The 23,889-nt window shown below is 43.9% G+C and overlaps 1 protein-coding gene across 5 annotated transcripts in view; it reads left to right on the top strand.

Moving 5' to 3' along the window:
* Positions 1-23,889, top strand: part of TIAM1 (TIAM Rac1 associated GEF 1) — a 193,032-nt gene that overhangs the window by 67,371 nt on the left and 101,772 nt on the right. For all 5 annotated transcript variants that reach the window (XM_028114430.2, XM_028114412.2, XM_028114443.2 and 2 more), the window contains 2 exons: positions 10,680-11,127; positions 16,117-16,289. In XM_028114430.2, the coding sequence (XP_027970231.1) occupies positions 10,680-11,127; positions 16,117-16,289 (621 nt within the window). The remainder of the gene's footprint in view (positions 1-10,679; positions 11,128-16,116; positions 16,290-23,889) is intronic.

Genomic DNA, 23,889 nt, shown 5'->3' on the forward strand with positions numbered 1-23,889 from the left:
ATTTTACTCCCCAGAAAAAGAGTTCTGGCAGACGTTTGGCCCCCAGAGCATGGCCTCTGAGCCTGGGATAAAATATGTTTTATCTGAAACAATGTGAACAACTTCATTTGATTTGAAAATGATCAAAACAGAGTTTTTGACCGTTTTTCCTGTTTTTGTATTTGTTCAGTAGTTGGACATGTTACCAAAACATGAGGCACTGGAGTTCACATGTAGGTTGAAAAAGTGACACGTAGTACCTATCTGCCACTCAGTGAGGGCTGAGGAATTATTTAACTCAATACGTTTGAGTGTGTGCGTGTGCGTGTGTGTGCACGCACACACACAGCATCCATAAAAATTTGTGTTGAGAGTCAGTTTGGTATTCACTTGTTGGGAGGGTTTACCCATATCACTTAAAGCAGAGTTTACTTGCATTGATTTCTGTAGAAAGATGGAGTAGATTGCTCCTTGATTTAGTGGGTGCATTATTGGTCTTTTGGACTAAACTTTACTGTCTCAATATTCCCATGGTTAACAGACAGAGTTGGGGCAGCCTGGTGTCACGTAAAGACATTCTGAAATGCAGCAGAGCCGAACTTGTCAGTCTGAGCCCTGTTTTCTGTTGCTTATGTAACTTGGATGGATCTTGGTGCCTCTTTAATGAGGCTAATGTGAGTCTCACACGGGAGTGAGTACGAAGCTCCTGGCACACTGTCTTGCACATAGTAGAAGCTCAGTCAGTAATGGTTATTAGTTGTGATGGGACTAGTTTGGCTTCATATTTTAGAGCTCAGCGCTCCTGTATCTCAGACTTCCAGTGGGTGAGGTGGAAAGAGAAAACCGCCAACTGATGGAGCGTCTTGTAGCCAGGTTCTGTGTTTCAAAGGGAAGCTTTGGCTTGGGGCCAGTGTGCAGGACTTGTGAGGAGAGCTTCATTCATCCACTTAGGAGATGAAAGAATGGGAGCAGCTCTTAACCAGGAATGAGTCAAGGAACCACAGCCTTGAGACAGCGAGGGGCCCCTACTCAGAGCCCCTTGTGGAGATGTGACACTGTTGATGGGTTTGTGTGTTTGTGCAATTTCTGATCACTTCCATGTTCCCAGAAATCCTTCACACCGTAGCGTATGGAGTCAGAACGACGTAAGGCAGAGCTATCCATCAGAGTTTCTCGCCCCTGTGGGCCACCAACACATTCCTTTCAGCCTGATTTCCAGCTCACAGGTCACCTCTCTGTCTAGCCCCCCTCACTTTGAGTGTCTCTAAAGAGATGAGGAGACAGGGTGTCACAACTGGATTAAAATCCAGGTCTCCTGACTCACTGACCAGGGTCATTCTTCGGAAGCCCACACCCCCACACTGTGCTGCCTCCTTATTCCCAGAGTCCAACTCAGATCTTAAGATCAAAATCCTCAGTTCTGGTACAGAAGCAAAAAAAGGTGATTGGCTGAAAAGAACTAAGAATGTCCACTACCGTAGCCTGACACAGTGGTTCCTGAGAGAGGTGTCCATGGCAGCTTTAGAAGAAAGCCTTGCTTTCTTGTTTGGAAAAGCAAGTCATAGAGTCCATGATTTCAGCAACGAGGGGGTGCAGCATTGTCGGAAGAGGATCTTGAGTTCCTAGCAAAATGGTGTTGGTTTTTAGATTTTGTTTTGTTTTATACTTAGCTTAAATGGCTCAGGAATAAGTATGTTCCCTGAGTTGAAAACTGACATCAGCATCCAAGAGATTCTTAACCTTTGGTCACAGACTCCTTTGAGAATTGAATGAAAAATTTGGACCCTTTTCTTAGATAAACACATGGACCACCCTTCTGCATTCAATTTCAGGGGCTCCATGGGTTCCCCAAAGTCCCTCTAGAAGCTTTTGGTTAATGACCTCAGGTTAATTTTTCGTGAAACAACATATTTTCACATAAAATTTATTTTTAAAAAAAAAAACCCTCTCTTCCTTCCCTTCTCTTCAGACTGTTCGATGCTTCTTTTTTGCTTTCCCCTTGATCTTCCTTTTTCTGGCATCTAAGTTAAGCAATGAGATAATTGTTTTGAAAGCAAGCCCATCCATTTTCAGCAGGAGTATCTGCCTCTTTGCCAGGATCTTCTTTTGGGGAGTGGGAAGGTGAGTAGGTAGTTGAGGGGTGGCTCTGTTGGTAGTTTGAGACCCCTTTATACTTGTAAAAAGTATGGCGGACCCCCAAAGGGCCTTCTGTTTATGTGGGTTATCGCTATAAATATTTATCACACTAGAATCAACCACTTGTTGATTCATTTTAAAATAGCACCAATAAATCCATTATATGTTCACGCAAATAACTGTTTATTTAAATTTTTTTATTTTCTAAATTTTAAAAAATAGTGAGGAGAGAGGTGTGATTTTATATTTTGCAAATCTCTATGATCTCTGGCACACAGGAGACCCTGGAGTCTCCTGTCTGCTTCTGTATTCACTCTCGTTATATGCTGTTTTGGTTGGACTCTAGGAAGAAAATGTGGTCTCAGCCAGGTAGCTGGAAAAGGGAGGGCCTGAGGGCCCCCTGAAATTATCTGAGGATCCCTGGTCCACACTCTGAGAGCTGCCCATTTATGCTCGTACAGGCTGGCGAAGTTTAGGCCTTCGAAATTCACATTTTTAGTTTAGTCCTTCGAAGAGGGGAACATCTGTGTACCTTGATAAAAATGCTGGTTTCCTAGCATCACTGAGGAGGAAGAAGGGCTGGAATTGGGAGCTTAGAGCCCTTCCAGCCAGCCTGCTCTGAAGGCCTAAGAGGGCCTCCATGAAGCCCAAGGCAGTACTTAGGAAACAGCCGCCAGGCTTTTCATCATCCTTTGGATCCAGTTTGCTTTGGACAACTGTTGACAGATAATCTAATATGGCCCATAGGACAGCCCATCATGCCTTTCTTACTTTTTCTACTTTTAAAAAATGTTAAAGAAAACGATTTAAATTAACTCTGGTTATATCCATAAACAACATAATAAAACTGGATTGCTTGAAGATTGCAAAGTGTAGCTTGACAGTCAGGACTAATTGGTCAGCTCAACCATCGTTGAGCGTGAGCTGAACCTGGAAATGAGTAAACCTTTAAATCAAACTAAAATGTGATCCACGAGAAGCCGTTCTCCTTGTTTTGAGATTATGGTGGAAAATGAACAGCAGTTCATTCACACAAAGGTGGGTTTATTTTAATTTATTTATTGATTAATTAATTAATTAATTTACTTATAAATAAAGATCTTATTCATTTGAGAGAGAGCACATGCACGTGCATACACACATACACAAGTGGGAGGAGGGGCAGAGAGAGAGGGAGAGCAGGGAGCCCTAACACGGGGCTCCATCCCAGGACCCCGGGATCATGACCTGAGCCGAAGGCAGATGCTTAACTTTCAGAGCCACCCAGGCGCCTTGCAGAGGTGGGTTTATTTTTCTGAAGTGTCTTGCCTACTCCATGCCAGACACTGTTCTTAGTGCTTTGGGATGTGTCAACTGAAAAAGATCCCTGAGCTCACGGAGCTAGTTTGGGGGTAAAATGGGGGTATGTATGCAAAAAAAAAAAAACAATGAGCATAATAAGCACTTGACATGCTATGGAAAGAAGAGCAAGGCAAGGCAAGTAAGGCAATGGGGGATGCGGGAGGCAATTCGAGATAGGGTGGTCAGGCTTGGCCCCCTCGAGAGGTCAGACTCTCCCTTGAGAGGGACTTGGCCATTGATTTGGGAGATGGGAGTGTGCCCTGTGTGTTTGAGGCAAAGCAAAGAGGCCAGTGTGTCTGGCGCATTGTTGGGGCGCGAGAACAAGATGCTGCAGAGAAGTTGGCTCAACGATCAGAGGAGGGAAAGAACTAAAACAATCTTTAGTCGTGGAAAGGAGGGACGTGAGCTGAGCCTTAAAGGATAAGTATTCCTGGAAGCAAGAACGGTTGGGAGCATGCGCTCCCATTGCACTGACTGGTAGGTCCATCCAGTGCTCTAGTGTGAAGGCTGGACACCAGCAGGGGGCTTTGCAAGCAGGCTGAGGAGCCTTCCACATGGCTCCTGGGAGGTCTACCTAGCAGCGATGGGCAGGATGCATTGAGGAAGGATGAGGGAAGAGAGCTTGTTGCTGAACCACGGGCGTGGCTCTGAGAGAGGAAGACCAGAACCCTTGGGACAATGTGATCGATACATCGTGGGTAGTGAGGAGGAGAAGAATGACTACAAGGTTTGAGGCACCTACGGAGAAAAACAGATGAAAAGAGAGAAGATGACTCATTAACTTAGATGTTGGCAGTCCGCAGTCTGGAGTTACCTGAAGCAACATTTCAAGTTTGCCAACTTACTTCTGACTCTCTTTTTAGCAACAGTAAGTACTTCGGGTCCAGAGGAATTTTGAGTCACTCCCCTTAGGGATCATTAGAGAAGAAGGGAAGACGTGTTGAAAACATAAAAAGGCACGGAAATTTTGTCTTGGGAAAGGAAGAAGGGGGAAAAAGAGCTGGGTTTTAGAAATGCCTCACCTGGAGTTGGGACACGTGCAAGGGGGCTGATAGAGATCCAGTGGGTAGAATTTACAAACTTCAGAAATCGGAATGCCAAAAGGCACGGGACATTTGGCGAGAGAGAAAGAAAAAAAAAAGCCTCATACTGTTGGAAAAGTAACACTGCAATATTTCTAGCAAATCAGGAATGGCAATTATTATAATAGTGCCCAGTAGTTATTAATCAACGGTGTAGAAAACATCACCATTTTGGGGCGCCTGGCTGGCTCAGTTAAGCATCTGCCTTTGGCTAGGTCATGATCCCAGGATCCTGGGATCTATCCCTGCGTCGGGCTCCTTGCTCAGTGGGGAGCCTGCTTCTCCCGCTCCCCGTGCTTGTGCTCTCTCTGTCAAATAAATAAAATCTTAAGAAAAAAAAGAAAATGTCACCATTTTCTTAGGTTATGATGCTGTTTTGTGAATGTGAAGTTTAAATCCTTAAAAGGGAATTTCATTGGCTCGCACCAGCCTTGGTCGGCCTGTCTTCCCCAGTTTCCTCAGCAGCAACCTTCCATGTTAGTGGCGCTAGTGAGTGAGGTCAGGCAGTGCCGTCTCTCCTTGGGCCGAGATGAAAATAAGGCTGAAGGTGGAAATGCCAATAATCATAGTTAATGCTTTTGAGTGGGTACTATGTGCTGGGCACAGTTCTAGAAACCTTTGTTGGGCTAACTCAATTTCACAGCATCTTAGGGAGTGTTTTAAAGAGTTGATAACTGTTGTTATCCCCATTTTACAGGTGGGGAAACTGAGGCACAGAGTGTTTTGTTTTTTTTTTTTTTAGAGTAACTTCCCTAGGATCGGTATTGACCATACTGAGATTACCAAGGGAGAGTATACTAAGAGTATATCAGGTATACCAAGGAGAGAACACTGGGAGCCAAAGACAGTATTCATGTGTGTGCGTGTGTGTGGGAGGGGGTACTTAACAATTTTGGGGATAAGAACATGATAAATCAGGGGAGGAGTGTTTTAGAATTTAACAAGGCAAAAATTGTTCTAATGCAGAGCTTCTGCAGGTCGGAATTTCCTCAACCCACTGAAAGTCAGTGAACTCTCTCTGTTAAGCTTCTCTATATAGGTATATGAAAGCAAAGCGGGATTCATCAGGGAAATTAAAGTAACCAACGAAATAGTTTCTAATTGCATTCGACTTACAACTACAAATGGCCGATTGATCTTACTGTCCTTGAACTGTCCCAGGGCCCTTGGCCTCTATGGCTTATTACCTTTTCAAAACTGTGTTCTCCTAGCATTAACACAGAAAACCTGTTCCTCAGAGTATTTGTAAGTTGCCCAGCAAAACATCTGGAGTCCTGCCACAATGTATTGTTAGCCCCCATTCATGCCGCAGGACCGTTCAGTTTGCCAAGGCAGTGAGAACGGGCTTCAAATTTGCTGCCTGCCTCCTCCGTTTTAGCACCGGAGCTCATGTAAGCATTTGTGGTCCGGCTCTGATGACTGATCACTCTTGCCTAGCAGCTGTGGCATGCTTTGGGCGACAGCTGGCCACTTGAGCATCCAGGAGGAAAGTGCGTACTTTCCTGCTGGGAATCTGCCAGTGCCATGGAAACTGGTGAGTGCTCTAAAAATCTGACTCGGGAGGATGTGCCCGGAGAGACCAGGCTTTAAAGAGCCTCTCTACCCCATGAATGTTGTGTATAATCGGAAGCCTCTTCAGGGGAGTGTTTCTAACATGGAGAGTGTCTTTTGAGTAATTTCCAGGAAATCTCTAACTGGGTCATGCATCATGTTGGGAGATACTTCTCTGTGTAGCTAGGGTCTTACCATTTCTCTTGATCTCCTTTGACTTTTGAATTAGAACTCAGTATGTGATTAAATACCAGGACCTATCAGGTGCTAAGATACCTCGCTCAGTATGAAGGAACATACCTCGCATTTGCTACAGATGCTACTGAGGCTCCCGTGAGAGGCTTCCCTGGGGTTGGTTTTTGGATTCCTTGCTGCTGGGAAGAGTGGGGGAGGTTCTCAGGGGCTTCTGAGTATGGGGAGAATCCGTTTGCTCAGGTGCCAAGTGTCCTTGAGAGAGCGGTGGGGAGGAGGCGGAGCCCCTTGGAAAGATGACCATCAGGAATGTTCTCGTCACAGTGGCGCTGCCTTTCTTCTGAGCTGTTGGGAGGTGCATTGCAGAGATAGGCATGACATCTGTGAGTGATGGGCGTTTGGGATGCAGCCTTAGAGGGATGGATGTCTGCTCTTTTCATGGTGTGAATCCAGTGAGCACAGGGTGACGTATGGGAAATGTGGAATCGCTATGCTGTACGCTTGAAACTAACACAACACTGTGTGTTAGCTAACTGGCATGAAAATAAAAACAAAAAACAAAGTGTGAACCCAGAGCCTCTGTGTCAGAGTATCTGGCTTTGGTTTGTACTAGAGATTCTGAGACCCTCTAAATTTGCGTTTCTCGTGTGGCACTTAGGCATTTGGGTAGATGGTTCTACAGATGATTCTTTCCCACACTAACGTTGGAGATGGCGGGTGCATGCGAGCCTCTCGTTGACTGTTCTGGTGTTGAGTAGCGCCTCTGGTTAGGTAGTCTTCATTTCCCATGATGCTCGAGCCCAGGGCCTCCGGGTATTTGGGACGTCGCAAGCTTCATGACCAAATCGGGCCTGGGGCTGGGCAACGCACATGTTTCCCAACAGGCTGGGTGACATATCAGTGGGGGACGTCTAGCACCGAGCCTGCTTAGCCACTTGTGGAGACAAGGTGGAGTCGGCTTGGATAATAGATCCAGAGCATTCCCCAGCGGTTACACAGGTTGTGTGCTCCAAGGGTATGGAAGCTCAGCTAGGGCCTGCAGGCCTCTTAGCCGGAGTAATCACGTCTTTGCTCAGGTCAGTGGCCATCCCAGAGTTGAGCACACAGAGCCTGGGCCATGGCAAGATTATAGCAGCACGAGCAGATGTTGAGGTCTGGCAGAGAGGAGGTGAGTGTCTACCGAGGCCTTAACTCTTAGTTTCTATAGAGGCCCTAAGGTATTCTGTAGAGGGGTAAATGGTTTGTGGGAAAGTCAGAGGCTGTTAAGACACATGCTCTTGAGGGTTTGGCCGGTCTCGTCTGTGTGTGTGTGTGTGTTTCCCTCCTCTTTCATCTCCTCTTGCCCTTTATCTCCACTTTGAGATTTGAGCTCTTTGCCTGGCAAGTCAAGGCAGATAGATAGTCCCCTAGCTTTTGCTGGGAAAACCTGGAAAGGGCCTTGTTGACAAAAAAGGGTGAGGCATGGGGTTGACTATTTAGACAGAACCTGGCCAGGTGCTACTTACAACTGAGCATTGGGGCTGCCATATAATAGTTGGAAAGGTGGGTTCTGACTCCAAGTCGGCCACCAGCCAGGCTTGTGACTTTCTGAGCCCCAGCGTCCTCAGCCATTAATCAAGGGGATGGCTTTGCAAGGTTCCCTCCTATTCTAGAGCTCTGGGAATTACAAGATGCCTTGAGTCCATTCTCTCCCTTGTTCTGAGGTTTTTTTCTCTTATGGACCAGGGAGGTTACTGGCATAGCTTCTCTCTCCCTGTCTTAAATGGAGATGCTTCTCACCTCTTTTCATTTTAGAGGGGAACTTGTAACTGATGCTTCGTTTCTTCCAGGGAAAGACTGAGACACATGAAAATGAATCCAGATGTTTAGGAAATCCACACACTCTTCATCTCCCTCGACTCACGGTTGTCTTCAGTCATCCGTTGGGGCAAAGTTACTTATTGTCTTGTTGACATGGTCAATGTCCCTGCCGGGAGAAATGGGGGTTCTTAACCATATTTTCCTGTCTGTATGGAGAATTTTTACCCACTGGATCTGGGTCCTTCATGACCCCAGTGGGACGGCAGATGGCAAAGTGATGGGATGAGCAGTTATGGGGCTGCACCCCTGAGCCACACCCACAGTTTCTTTAAGCCCCTCGAAATCCCAGGGATCTGAACTCCAGCGGAAATGCAGTTGGTCCCCCAAAGCTCTCTTAACTACTTCCTGCTGCTGTCTTCCCTCCTTGCTTTTTCTTTTCTTTCTTTTTTTAAGAACAGTGTTAAATAATAAGGAGGGCTCCCAGTTAACCTTGAACACCTGGCTGAGGTAGTATTGGCCAGATCCATCTACTGTGAAATTATTCATTTTCCTCCCTTTGCATACTGTTCTCCTTGTTGTTGGTTTTTTATTTGTTTGTTTTGAAGGTGCACAATGTAATGATTTAATATATGTATACATTGTGAGGTGATTACCACAATCAAGTTAATTAACACATCCATCACCTCGCATAATTCCTTTTTTTGTGTGTATGGTGAAAACACTTAAGATCTACTCCCTTAGCAAGTTTCAATATACAGTGCAGTATTAATTATATCCACAATGCTGCACATTAGATTCCTAGAACTTACTTTTTTTAAAAGGTTTTATTTATTTATTTATTTAATTTATTTATTGAGAGAGAGAGCATGAGTTGGGGGAGAGGGAGAAGCAGACTCCCTGCTGAGCAGGGAGCCTGACGCGGGGCTTGATCCCAGGACCCTGGGATCAGGACCTGAGCCAAAGGCAGATCCTTAACTGACTGAGCCACCCAGGTGCCCCTAGAACTTACTAACTTTATAACTGAAAGTTGGTACCCTTTGACCACCATCTCCCCATTTCCCACACCCCCCCCACCCCTGACAACCACTGTCCCACTCTCTGTTCTGTGAATTCAACATTTTTGGATTCTACATATAAGTGAATCATGCAGCATCTGTCTTTCTGTGTCGCCTCTTGCTTGTCACATCTGTTTATGCCCATCTTTTAGTTGTTCACTTAGTATCTCTTCATGACGAAGGTGAAGTGAAGTTTGAGGCCCTCACTTTGAATTGACCAAGTGAGATGCTTAGAGATACGGGCATAGCACCCATCCGGGCCTTGTGCAGGACCGTGTCAGTTTGTGGCTTGGTTCATTTTGCCCCATTGCCTCTCAGCAAATATTTGAGCCCAAAGCACTCATTTTTATGCCAACTCAGAATAGTCTGTTTGTACATTTTCGAACCATAATTGGATGCTTGTATGACTGAAGGCTCAAAAGTGGTTAAATCCCCAAACTGTATTACTTTGCCATCTCCTATGTCAGACCCCTGTTCCTGTTGTCTTCCTTTGAGAAAAATCAGTCTAATTTCTCATCCATGAGACCATTGAGCTGGCCTGTCCAATATTGTTGTCATTATCCCTCCTTGATTACTACCATTATTTAATTATTGTTTATGGATATGCCTGTAGCACTTTAGAGTAATTAAGCTTCTGATTTTAACAGACCTGTGTCCCGGAAATGTTCAGCTTGAGAGCAGAGACAGTGCTTTGCAACTTCCAAATGTTTTTAAACTGGGAATCGATACCCCCCGCATGTTGGCAGTTGCCCTAAGCTGTCACTTGGCCCAGGGGCAGTGAGTAGCTTGCTTCAGGCTCCTAGCATCCCGGCTTTGAAAGGGCAAGGTAATTGGAGAGCCTGCCTTGGAGCTGTGGGCCCCACAGACTTATTTAGCTCTATGCAGAGTGAGAGGCTGCTTGTTTTCAAGAAGTGAAGCTGATTACAGCCTGAGGACTCTTGCCTGTTCGTGGGACCTGGGTCCTTGCTGGGTGAGTGGGTGAGGCGGTGCGCTAGTTATCTTTTTAGTGGCCGCATTCTAAAACAGACTCTTAACCAGGCTATTTATTATTTATTATTTATTATTTATTTATTTATAAGAAAGGGTAGCTGCAAAGACCTTGTTACCCATTGTAACCCCCTACCCCTGCAACAGCTAATCAGCCTGCAGAATTTCCCGGTGTTTTGGGCAGGCTGATGAGGGCAAGGGTGTTGAGCTCTCTCAGCATGGCCCTGGGAGAATATATAGCTGACTTGCCAGTTAGGTAATTATCTAAGTCCAATAAATGATAAGCTCTTGGAAGTGTTCCTTGTTTTTTAGTATATATTTCTTGAACGTTCCAGATTGTTGGCATTCATGCCAGGGCGGCTTCATGGTTTTACCCAAGCCACTGTGCTTGGGTAAGTTGGGTTTGTGCGGGTCCGGGGGTTGAGGAGGAATTGGTCTGGGACAGGTCAGGAGCAGCAGTGCCCTGTGGATCCCCTGCAGCTCTGCAGGCTACACAGTCCCTGGCTTACTTCTCTGCGTGATGGCTGTCCTCCTTTTCTCCCTTTCTGCTCCCAAGGATGTTAACGCCGGCGAGGGCAGTGAGTTTGCGGACAGTGGGATCGAAGGGGCCGCCACAGACACAGACCTCCTGTCCAGACGCTCCAATGCCACCAACTCCAGCTACTCGCCCCCCACTGGCCGCGCCTTCGTGGGCAGCGACAGCGGCAGCAGCTCCACCGGGGATGCGGCCCGCCAGGGGGTGTACGAGAATTTCCGGCGGGAGCTGGAGATGAGCACCACCAACAGCGAGAGCCTGGAGGAGGCGGGCTCGGCGCATAGCGACGAGCAGAGCAGCGGCACCCTGAGCTCCCCGGGCCAGTCGGACATCCTGCTCACGGCCGCGCAAGGCACGGTGCGCAAGGCCGGGGCTCTGGCCGTCAAGAACTTCCTGGTGCACAAGAAGAACAAGAAGGTGGAGTCGGCCACCCGGCGGAAGTGGAAGCACTACTGGGTGTCCTTGAAAGGTAAGGAGAGGGAGCGCCCCTTCCCCCGTTCGTGATGCGCCATGGCGCCATGGTGCACCTTGCACGCCGTGGTGCACCTGCGTACGGGATGTTTTGTGATGACATGGCGTTTGTATTTTATACCGGTTTTAACCAACTGTGTTTCACTGTTAGGAGAATGCTTAGCATGAGATCTCCCTGCTTACATTTTTAGATGTACGTGCCTTTATCGTGGACTGTAGAGCAGATCTCTAGAACGTAATCATCTCTCCTAACTGAAACTTTCTGATCCTTGATTGTTCAGTAATTCCTCACGTCCCCCTCTGCACCAGCGCTGTTTTGTTTTCTTTACTTGTTCACAGTTAAGCCAGAGGAACACTGCACATCGAGTTTCCTTGTATATACAGCTGCTTCTCGTGACAGTTTTGAGGGACATGTTCTAAAAGGAAAAAAAAATTTTTTTAATCATTCATGTTAGTGAAGTATGTCCTAAAATGACTATTTTGGAGGCAAACTTATTCATCTGGATCCTATGAAATGACTGTTTCTTTAGGTTAAAAATGGTAGAATATCACTAATTTCATAAGGTTCAGCCTAGTGCTTAATAGAATGTCTGAACCATCTTAGGTTTGTGACAAAGTAACTGTTTCATGGTTACATACTGTGAATATATGAGAGTGTGTATGTGTGTGTGTTTAGATACATACACATGTGGAGAGATCACTGCCTTTTCATTAAAAGCATAATACTTTTATATGTTGCAATTCATTGTCATACTTTTGAAGTACGTGTATATACTATTGTGCATGTCTACATACATCTTAGTAGGATAAAAGTTGTAACAAATTAGTGAGCTCCGTGTCTTAAAAAGAATACTTGGAGCCCAGCCCACTTAGATCTTCTATGGCACAAGCCAAATTTGAAACTGGTTTAGGATATGGCAGGACAGGTTCAATAGGTTAACAAGCATGAAGGACAAGCACAGGAGGAAGTCTGGGCTTCCCAGGTGTGGTGTACCCTCTAGACCATTTGATACTCAATCTCATTAGCTGTTGTTGGTGTGAGAACATCCAATCCTAGAGGCCACAGAACATTATAGAGTCTGCACAGTGATGCGCAGGTCAACCCCTGCAGGGCAAGCAAGGTGTAGTTGGTTCCCTTACTGGTCGTGCCAAGTGTTGCTTCAGTGCGTCAGTGAGACAGGAGGGGAGCTTGTTAATTAGGCCAAACGTTTCACTGCATGTCACAGAGACCCACAATGACGATGCGGTAAGCGAGATAGAACTGATTTCCTTCCTGTCCATCAGAGGTAGACCATCTGAAGTTATTGTGAGTCTTCCAGGTCCCAGGTTCCTTCTATCTCCTTGCTCTGCTATTCCCAGATCTATTCCCTGTGGTCAAGGTAGCTCACCACCAGGCCCACATTCCTGCAGAAAAATGAAGGCGTATTCTTCTGCCCTGTATCAGGGCCACTATAACCAAGTACCACAGACTGAATGGTTTAACCAAAGAAATTTATCTTTTCACAATTCTGGAAGCTGGGACAGATCAAGGTGCGAGTGGGGTTGGTGTGACACCTGTCTCCTTGGCTTCTAGATGGCTGTCTTCTTCCAGTATCTTCCCATGGCCTTCCCCTTCTGCCTGTCTGTGTCCAGATTCCCCCTTCTTAGAAGGAGAGTGGTCAAATTGGATTAGAGCCCACTCCTCTGACCTCAGTTTACTGTAATTACCCTTGTAGAGATTCTAACTCCAAATACAGTCGCATTCTGAGGTACCGGATTAGGACTTTTACATAGGAATTTGGGGCAAGATAATTCAGCCCATGACAGGCCCAGAATTTGTGTGTTAAACAAGCTTCCCAGGTGATTCCTACACTACATTTGAGAACATCAGTGTTAGTGTCATAGACTAACAATAACTAAGCGATTTTTTTTACTCAGGATGTGGAAGAGGGCATTGTTTTGTTTCTGCCATTGCCTTAGAGAATAAAGGGTACCCGAAGGCAGGGTGCGACATCTTGGAGCAACAACCCAAGAGCCTGTTAGAGGAGGGAGCCTTCCTGTTCTTGGTGACCCAGATTTGAGTGACACAGTCTGTCAGGATCCAGGCCCAGAACACAGAGCCACTGAGCCCTTCATTTCTTAATCCTGATGAGTTCCCATTATATACTGAACTGCTCGGGGCTGGTCCTTGCCGTTCAGAGGCAGAACATGCTGCTTTTTCCTGGCAACCGTTGGGTATCGAATAAAAAAGCAGAGTGCCTAGGAGCTGTGAGGTAGATTTCTCCAAAGATTCTTCCACTTTAGACAGAATAATTAATTTTTTTTTAAAAAAAGATTTCATTTAGAATTAATCTCTGGGGCATCTCTTTCGGCAACCATTGAGCATACAGATGACGTTCAAGTGAAGGTGAAGGCAAATGGACTGCTTTCAGGGAGATGCGCTTCCTGGATTTGCTGCTTCATGTTAATCTTCACACCGAAACAAGCAGAAAGTTAGAGTAAAAGCCGATTTTAACCACCTACTGTCATGGGTGATTGTAAACCAACATTGCAAAATTATAAAAACAGCAATTTGAGAAGACTGTAAAATGTTCAACGTTCGTACATGCCAAGGTTTGCGGATGGCTCCTCTTCATTATCCACAGGCTTCATTCTCTCTCCTCAACCTACGGTATAGCTGTGTTGCTCCTTTTCTGTTCAGAATCTGCTAATCATTAGTGTCATGTTAGTCCTAAAGATTAGAGCAGGATTTCTCAACGGGGGCACTATTGACATTTTCCAGATAATTCTTTGTTGTGGGGATGCTATCCGGGACACAGCGGGATGTTTAGCAGCATCCCTGTCCTCTACCTGCTGGATGTCAGTGGCACCTACCTCCCCGCATTCCCCCCACACCCAGTGACAACCAAAAATGTCTCCAGACATCACCAGATGTCTTTGACCTCAAGGGCAAAATTGCCCCACCTCAAGAACCTCCGATTTGGAGGAAAATAGCATCCCCTTTCCATTTTCTTTCCTATATTTATCTCTCAATCTATGCTAGCTTAAGAAGTGAAAATAGGTACAGATAATTCTGCAGTATGTTATATGTGTTTCTGAAAAGACCTGAGACCTTCAAAATAACAGGGATTATGGGAAGAATAAGGTTGGGGCAGAATTCTGTGTACGCAACTTTTTAGCCCAACACTAAATAGATAGATACATAGATAGATAGGTAGATAGATAGATAGATAGATAGATAACTAAATACCCGGCTAAAAATACTCACATAGTTAACATCTTACTTTTTAACAATAAATACTATAGAAAATGTGGGACTTCGCCTTTAAGGACAAAGTAAATATAACTTGAATAGGTAGAAAGAAGAATTGAAACTCCTGAATTCTTGAGACCAAGACAGTGATGAAGAAATCATAAAGCTCAGGAGCACCATATGACAGGACTTGTTTTTTTAAAAGATTTTATTTATCTATTTGAGAGAGAGAGAGCACATGAGAGGGGGGAGGGTCAGAGGGAGAAGCAGACTCCCTGTTGAGCAGGGAGCCCGATGCGGGACTCGATGCCGGGACTCCAGGATCATGACCCGCGGCGAAGGCAGTCGCTTAACCAACTGAGCCACCCAGGCGCCCATACGACAGGACTTGTAAGGAAAGCTTTTGGGAAACTCTGCCAAGGGAGAAATTGTGACACAAGTGGACATGGCATTTAGTTGAGTTTGGGGATTTGCACTCAGCAGCTGTTAACCTGCAGATGTGAAATATGATGGGCTGGGAGACGTTGCCTTTGAACTCATGGGACTTTTCCATCGATCCCCATCATTCCACATTGCTAATCACATAGGAGCAAATTTGCTTTATGAAAACTTGTATTGTAGCTTTCTATGAAAACTCGTAGATTGTACTTTCAAGGACTTTGCTATTCACATTTAAAGTGTGGCCCTTGCTGGTGGTTAAGATGTTGAAAACCGACAGAGTTAAGAAAGGCTCATAAAGTTGGACACAGGCTTCCCCCTGAAATTGGTTTTGATTAGTTGGCAGTAAATGTTCAGCTAGTAATTACTATGAAAGTGAGTCTTATGTTTAGGTGACGATGGAGGGTATCTGCTAAGGCCACCTTGCCACAAATCTCTGGGAGGTTTTTATTGTAACTGTCTCATTAGTTTCACAGTGCAATTAAGCGTGGACCAGGCTTCCAGAACCCCCACCCCCAGGCCTTCATATGGCATGTGTCATGCCATTTCTTCTTTCAGTAGGAACAGGGACATGGTTTATTTGTAGAAGAACATTTTGTAGGGTGTATTTGAGATCAAAAACCTATCATTTCTTTCCTTATCCGTAAAATACCTAACACTAATATTATAAATGGTTTTCTCCAAGGGCATAGCCAAAAAACGCAATAAATTGTGTCGCCTGGTTGTATATCATGTGAGCTATTGGGAAGGGAGTCCAGTGGTTCCCTACTGACTGTCAGGCCTCACGCCATGAAACCTGCAGTTCTGACCCGTGGAGCCGGGTTTCTAGCCCCCACTGGCCGAAGGAGCCGTAAAACTGCCATATGCCTGTAATGAAACACTCTAAAAGAGAAAGCGAGGGTCTTAAAGAACTTGAGGACATGCATGGAGGGAGTTTCGTGTGAGTTGAGAAACTGTGCTTTAAGAGTCTTTGCCTCTTGGGGCACCTGGGTGGCTCAGTCGGTTAAGCATCTGCCTTCGGCTCAGGTCATGATCCCAGGGTCCTGGGATCGAGTCCCTCATTGGGCTCCCTGCACAGCGGGGAGTTTGCTTCTCCCTCTGCACCTCCCCCTGCTCATGCGCTCTCTCTGTCTTTTTCTCTCAGTCCATCCAAGACTTCAAGACAAGCAAGGCCTCATTCTCTTTACTCTCTAGGTTTCCACATGCTTTAATTTGCAGCCCTCTCCTTGTGACAGGACAGAAGTGCTAGTTTCCACCACCGACCTCTCATTGTACAAGCACTGAACACTCATGTGGACCCCTGTTTTGTTTCCTCAGGGTGCACACTCTTTTTCTACGAGAGCGACGGCAGGTCTGGAATAGACCACAACAGCATCCCTAAGCATGCCGTCTGGGTGGAGAACAGCATTGTGCAGGCTGTGCCTGAGCACCCCAAGAAGGACTTCGTCTTCTGCCTCAGCAATTCCCTGGGTGATGCCTTCCTCTTTCAGGTTTGTTGGGCACTTCCTTTCAGGGCATTTCAAACCTCTGAACCAGATATCTTCCTCTCCTATGTACCCCACCCTGTTTTCTTTTTAGTGCTGGGTTTTATCTTTTTGCTCATTATAAAAACAAGAACGATCAATGACAAAATACACATTTACATTGAATTCAGAAATGAGAGAACTCACCCAGAGTGTGCTAAGGGAAGCCCAGGGAAGAGCATGAGTGGACTTCGAGAAACTTGCCCTGTTTGCCAGTGTAGACTCAATACCATTTGTGTAGAGACTTAGAAAGAGATGATGAATTCCTTAATTTAGAAATTATTTGAGCTGTCAAAATTTTTTACCATAATGTTCTCTTCTAATATTACTCATAAAGTAAAATAATGACATCCCAGAAATGATTAGTTATACCCAGATAATTTCTCTTCCTCATCTTATCAGAAATTTGTACTCAGTGTTCTTGAAGTTTGAGTGTTAATTGTATTAAAAAATACTAACCAGCTAATCACTTCAGGATTAGCATTTAATTTTGTAGGGAATCGTTTGGGTTTGGTTGGTTGTGGTGCACTCTACCAGAACTTTTTGTTGTGTTAGTTAGGAAGACTTCCTTCATGTGTTTCCATGATGCATGAATTCCTACCACTTTTACTCTATGCTGCCTACATGCTTTGCACAGTGCTGTTGAGAACAAGAAGATTTTGACACAGTTCCTACTCTTCAAATTGTTCACATGTGATGTGGGAGAAAGACACGTGGATAGATCTTTGTAGGGTAGGAAAGCCTGACCATTAATGTTAAAGGGTGAATAGGGATGAATTGGGCGAAATGGACAGAATATTCCATGCAGAAGACAGAGCTGGATCAAAGGCATGGAAAAGAGTAATAGGTGATTTCACCGACTTTCCAGGTTTGGGCCGTAAGTTATTTCCATTTGGGCAATTAAAGTAAGAAAGTAGTCATTTATTTGTGAACAGGCAAAAACATCTGTTTTTTTCTTTCTTTAAATCAGTGATATAAAACACGTAAAGAAGAGTGTACAAAACATAAATGTTTTGCTCCAAGAAGTATCACAGAGTAAATACGTAACCACCTCCTAGGTCAGGAAACAGAAGTTTCTAGCACCCTACAAGCCACTCCCCACCCATATACACACATGCAGGCGACTAGTTGGGTAGAGTGAATATGTGTATTTTATCATCCAAGCCAGGACACTTTTGTCTATCTGGGAATGTCTTCATTTCTCCTTCATTTTTGAAGGATAACTTTGCTGGATATAGAATTCTTGATTGAAAGTCTAATTGTAGTGTTTTGAAAATACTATTGTGCTGCCATCTGGCCTCCATGGATTCTGATGAGAAATCAACTTTGAATCTTAGGAGGATCCCTTGTATAGTTGAGTTGCTTCTCGGGGCACCTGGCTGGCTCAGTCCACAGAGCATGTGACTCTTACTCTCAGGGTCGGGAGTTCAAGCCCCATGTTGGGGGTGGAGCCTACTTAAAATTAAAAACCAGTGCATTAAATGAGTCGCTTCTCTGTTGCTACTTTTTGTCTTTCTATTTAAACAGTTTATGGTATGTCTCTAAGTATTCATTTCTTTCAGTTTATTCTATCTGGAATTCATTGATCTTCTTGCAGGCGTGGGTGTGTGTGCCTGTGTCTAATTCACATTTGGGAAGTTTTCGGCTGTCCTTTGTTCCAGTCGTCCTCCTGTCCATCTCTCTCTTCTCCTTCTGGGGCTTCCATTATGTTTATGTTCGTCGCACTTGATGGTGCAAGTGTACCATCAAGTGCGACTGAAACTCTGTTCATCTCTCTTTGTTCTTTTTTGGTTCTGTCTCATGGACTGGGTAATTTCAGTTGACCTACTTTAAGTTCATGGATTCTTTTTTTTTTGCCAGTTCAAACCTGTTGTCCAGCCCCTGTGGAAAATTTTTTCACTTCAGTTATTCTACAGTTCAACTCCAGAATTTGTATTTGGTTCTCTGAAAAAAAATTTCTTTAAATTTCTCTCTTGATATTCTCTATTTGGTGAGATATCATTCTGATACTTTACTTCTTCTTTAGACATGATTTCCTTTAGTTCTTTGGATATATTCAAAATAATTGATTTAATATCTTTGTCAAGCAAGCTACCATCTGAACTTCCTTAGTGACAGTTTCTGTTGACTGCTTCTTTTCTTGTGTATGTGCCATGCTTTGTTGTTTCTTTGCATGTTTCGTACATACTTGGTTGAAAACTACATTTTGAAGAATATAATGTGGTGACTCTTGAAACCGGATCTTCCCACCCTCACCCCCAGGGTTTATTGATGTTGATTGTTGCCACTATTGCTTATTTGTTAAGTGACTTTCCTGAAATCTATAAAATGTTTATTCTTTGTCATGTGTGGCCACTGAAGCCTCTGCTCAGTTAGCTTAGTAGTCAGCTAATGATTGGAGAGATTTCCTTAGATGCCTGGAAGCAATTAGACTTCCAGTCTTTCCCAGGGATCTCCGTGTCTTCAGCAGTCAGGGAGCTAGGTAACAACTCTGCCTTAGCCTTCACCTCTGCTTGCACAGAGCCTCAAGATCAGCCAGAGGGGTGAGCATAGAGCCTTCTCAGGGTTTTGTGGATGTGTGTACAGTCCTATACATGTATGTGACTTTCTAGATTTCCAGAACTATGGATAACTTATGAATATCTTATTCCTCAGCTTTTTAAAAAGTTTCTTGGTCAGCTACCTCTTTTGCCCCAACTGTCATCGCTGCCTCAGGCAGCTGCAATATTAAACAGTTCTTACTGATTGTTTTTCATAAACTCCCTTTGGAGTAAAGACAAGTGAGTTCTGAGGTCAATTTAGCAACAAGCCCTGTGAATGGAGGTTTTCTGTGAACTGTCAGACAGGTCAAATAATGACAGTTCTCTGAGAATGCTGTTTTGTGGGAACTCATTGCCTCCTTCAGAAATTGCTAGACTGCTGTTTTTCAGATGATTGTGGAGATAGGGAGATGAAGATGAGACTAAGGCAAGCTAAAATGTCCTCAAAGCTTGCTATTCTTACTGAGATTCAGCTATCACTTTTTCCAAAGAAGTACCTAAGATTGTTGCAAGACCTAATGAATTGCCAGAAGTCTGAAAAAGTTGATTTTGGCTGTTTTTGCCGGTGTTACTGATTTTACAGAGGAGCAGTTTTTTGAGGTCCTTACTCTCCCCATTTGCACTGATGAACTCATCAGGACACTTTAGAGACTTGATGGTTTTGACAGATATACCAGCTCCATTAATAATTATGCCAGGATAACAGGTATAAATTGCAATAGATTCAGGCTACGGGATGTGTAGCAACCTTTCCATAGGTGCATTTGGGTTGATCCCTATTTGGGGGGATCATGAGCAATGTTGCTAGAGTACTCTTATATCTGTGTTCAGGATATGTTTGTCCACATTTCTAGTGGTGTATACCTGGGACTGGTATTGCTGTATCATGGGATAAATGTACACATTCATATTTAGTAAATAACTATCAAACAGTTTCCAAAATGATTGAAATAATTTATGCTCCCATCGGCAGCCTAGGAGAATGCCCAGTGTTCCTTATCCATGTCCACACTTGGTATTGTCAGATCTTTTATTTTTCACTTGTAAGCTATCTGTATGAAGCTGAGCACATTTTTTGAGGGTTTAATGACCATTTCAGTATCATTTTTGTGAAGTGCTTATTTCAAGTGCTTATTCCTGCCTATTTTTCTGTTGTGTTGTCTCTCAATGATTCATGGCAATTCTTTACATACTTTGTGTATCAAATCCTTGTTGATTATATGCATTGCAAATATCTTTTTCCACTCTGTGGCTAGCCTTTTACTCTGTTAAAGGTATCCTTTGTTAGGCTGACTTTTTAAATTTAATGTATCTCATTTCTCCCGTCTTCCTTAATGGATAGTGCCTTGTGTATCCTATTTAAAAAATCTACATGCCCTGAGTCATGAAAATGTCCTTCTGTTTAGCTTATTAACCATTGTTTTTCTGCATCTGGCATAGCTTCTTATTAATTATCTGGATATCTTGTATATGAGGGAATGCCTAACAATGTTAACAGTAACAATAGTAATATTATATTATATCAGCAGCTGTCTTTTACTGAGCCCTTATTGTATGTCACCGTCTTGAGAGTGTTTTACAATGTGAGTCAGATATAATTCTTTAGAAAAATTTTTTCTTAAAAAGAAAGAAAAAAGAACAATTTTTCTTAATTTAAGTACAGTTGATACACCATGTTATATTAGTTTAGGTGCACAACATAGTGATTCGGCAATTCTGTATGCAGTGCTCAAGTAAGTGTAGTCACCATCCGTCACCCTACAACATTATTACAATATTATTGACTATATTCCCTATGCTGTACTTTTCATCCCCGTGACGTGTTTATTTTATAACTGGAAGTTTATAATCCCCTTCACCTGCCCCCCCCCCCCCACACACACCAGTTTATTCTCGGTCTTTATGAGTCTGTTTCTGGGTTTGTTTGCTCATTTGTTTTATTTCTTCAGTTCCCCATATAAGTGAAATCACAAGTCACATTTAGTTCGTACAGTAATCAGTGAGTTGGATTGTATATCCATATTTTAACCAATGAATGGGGACTGTGTCCCCCCCCTTTGGTGAAGCTCAGGCTTTTATAAAGGCTAATAATTAGACGCCAAGTGACGCAGTAACTGAGTGTTGGCTGGATTCAAACCAAGCCTCTCTTTCTCTGAAGTCTTTTATTGTCTTAAGTATACTATTTATCCCATTTCTATTACCATTTGCCCTAAGAAGAACATGGGCAGGAATCACTGACCACAGTCAAAAGGCACTGTTTCTCATTCTCAGAATTAAGCCACTCATCGGGAATATTTCAATATTTTGGTCATTCTTGCCATACTACACAGTTTCGATGATAATCTGATCAGTTTCAGGATACTCTCCTTTTTACATACACGCTGCTGATGTGAATTCCTTTTGAAAGGACCTTCCTGGCCATAAAATTGCTGGTACAATCTGAGTATCCAATAGGTCGCATTGAATAAAATTCCTTTGTGGCAACATAGGACCTTATTCATGAAAGCCTCTGTGTGCTCTTGTCATGGTGAAATTTTTATGCTACTTACGTGGGATAGAGCACAAAACGAACCTTTTCAGGAGAAATTGCTGCTGTTCAGGATCCATGAGGGCTTTTTCTACCTTCTACTTATTGTAATCCACATGACTCGGGAGGGGCTAGGTTTGAAAGAAACCTGTGTGTGTGAGGGGTGAGGTTAACGCAAGGGAGATCAACCACGATTATGGAAATAATTTGTAGGTTATTCCAGCCCTGGGGCTCAATTCAGTGTGCACAGTTTACAGAGCCTATATGCTGCTGATTTGATGCTGTTATTCAGATCGACCCACGGTAGGGAGATTCATGTTACCAGCAAAAGCAGAAAAGGGGTTTTGTGTGCAGGATGGGGGTGGGGATGGGCATGAGTATTAGAGCAGTTTAATGGAAGAATTGCTACGCTGTCTGCAAAGGGCAGCAGTGGTTCCTGCATTTCAATGATTTTAGAGATCTATCCTCCACCTGGAAGTCAGAACCAGCGCCTACCACCTACAAGGTACAGTTTCGTATTGGGCCTTCCTCTGTCCATGACTGGTGGATGTTATGTGCACTTCCAAAAAGCTCAGTGGCTTTTATGGTAAGAGTGATGCCTGATGGGAAGCAAAATCACATGCAATGATATAGCTCAAGAAGTGTAGAAAATCTCTCTCAGGGGTCACTGACTTTCCATAGAAAGTTTTCTTATCATTTAGAAAGTCCCCTGGATGAGGGTACAGCATGCATATTAAAGAGACTAGTGAAAAAAGAACAGTATTTACACCATTATGATGAATTGGGGATTAGATGTCATAATCCAAGTCCGATGTCTTATAGATAGCAAATGCTCGTTACATGTTACGCTTCTCATTTTAATTATAAATACGTATCTTAAATACGTATCTTTACAGAAGTTGAGTGTGGTTTCCCTGTGAAGAGGCTAAGGCTTTGAGTGTTATTAGGCTCTGAGGCTCCAGACAGTTATCTTGAAGTGCCACACCTGGTTCTTTGTGGGATTGATGGAAGGTCACTGGCACACATGCCCTGAACCAGGGCAGCCAGATTAGGGAAAAATCTGGAAATCATCTTTCACAAGGAGGCATCAAGTGGACTTGGTAGAAGAGACTCCAGAGGGGATTTAGTATCTTGGACTTGAGTAGATTAAAGTCCAGCCTTGCTCTCAAGGTAGGCACTATCTCTGCAAAGCCCCTGACAGCTGGTCAGCCTGCCCACTGCATGACCACCTCCCTCCCTGGGAAGCTTCCAACTCTTCAACCATCTGCTTTGCTGGTTAACTCCAAGAATTATCAAGTTCTTTGTTATGTTGAGATAATACATTCTTTGTGGTGGCTTTTGTCATTTTCCTTTGTTTCCCTATGTTTTCCAAGTCTAAAGCAAGTTGTCTTCTTCTTTCTCATAACCTTTCAGATGCTTGAAAACAGCTCTCATCTGTCTCCTGCCATGTCTTCTGTTTAGGCTTCCCTGTGTAAGGTTTCTGAGCCATTCTCCCTACGATTCAGGTCTTACCGTTGATGTTCTTCCTTGTAAATAGTTCTGGAACAACGTGTCCCCCATGAGAACAGTCCTGTGCAGCCTGCCTACAGTCGCTCTTCCCATTTTCTTCCACAATGCTAGTGTCAATTCCTTAATTTATTAGGAACCACACCAAACTGTTGACTCATACTGAGCTTGTGGTTTATCATACCCATGGCATCAACTCTTACAAGGTCTCTTCCGTCTTATTTTAATAGGTGTTTCAAGAACTCTAAATGCAGAAGTTAAATTTACTTCTTTGAAATCTCATGTTTGTGGTTTCTGCTCTTCTAATGAACTTGTTGAAATCTTCTTGGATCCTACTTTGACCTTCCCTCTTCATGCTCTCTGCAGATAAGACAAACTGGATGTTTTCTCTTAGTTCTCTCTGGGTTTAAATGTTGCCTTAGTCTGTAGCTAAGTCCTATTTTCCCATCACCATCGATCATCTCCCTGCCTCTAGCTAGCCACTTTAGAAATATTTACCATTGGTTTTGACATGGATTAGTTGTGAAGATGGGTAAACTCCTAAGATATATGGAGCCCCAGGCGAATTTTTTTATCTATATAAAGAATTTGACTAACCCCAGATCAGCTTTGTCAACACCATTCTGGTGGCTCATCTCATGCAACCTGGTGAAAGATGGGAACAACCCACTAGGCATAGACTCATGTCCAGGAGCACATTAGCATATCTTACTGATAACACATATGGAATACAGGGTCAGAGAGCTCCCTGAAAGGGAGAAAGTGGAGGGGGCGAGGGGTCGGGGCGGGGGGAGGATTGGGTATTTATTCTGGACTCTGTCCTTTTCAGGTATCCGAAGGGGTCTTTTCAAAATATGGGGCCCCATTTGCCTAGCTCTTAGGAGGGTACTGATGGAGAGTGTGGATGTTGAAGTACAAAATGAATACACAGGGCTGGTAATCATTTACAGCACATGCCCTACTATTAGCATATTCAGAGGTCTCCTCACATATG

This window comes from Eumetopias jubatus, unplaced genomic scaffold (genome assembly GCF_037043125.1).
Source record: "Eumetopias jubatus isolate StellerSeaLion01/CBP00866 unplaced genomic scaffold, mEumJub1_p1.0 scaffold_1, whole genome shotgun sequence".
Lineage (NCBI taxonomy): Eukaryota > Metazoa > Chordata > Mammalia > Carnivora > Otariidae > Eumetopias > Eumetopias jubatus.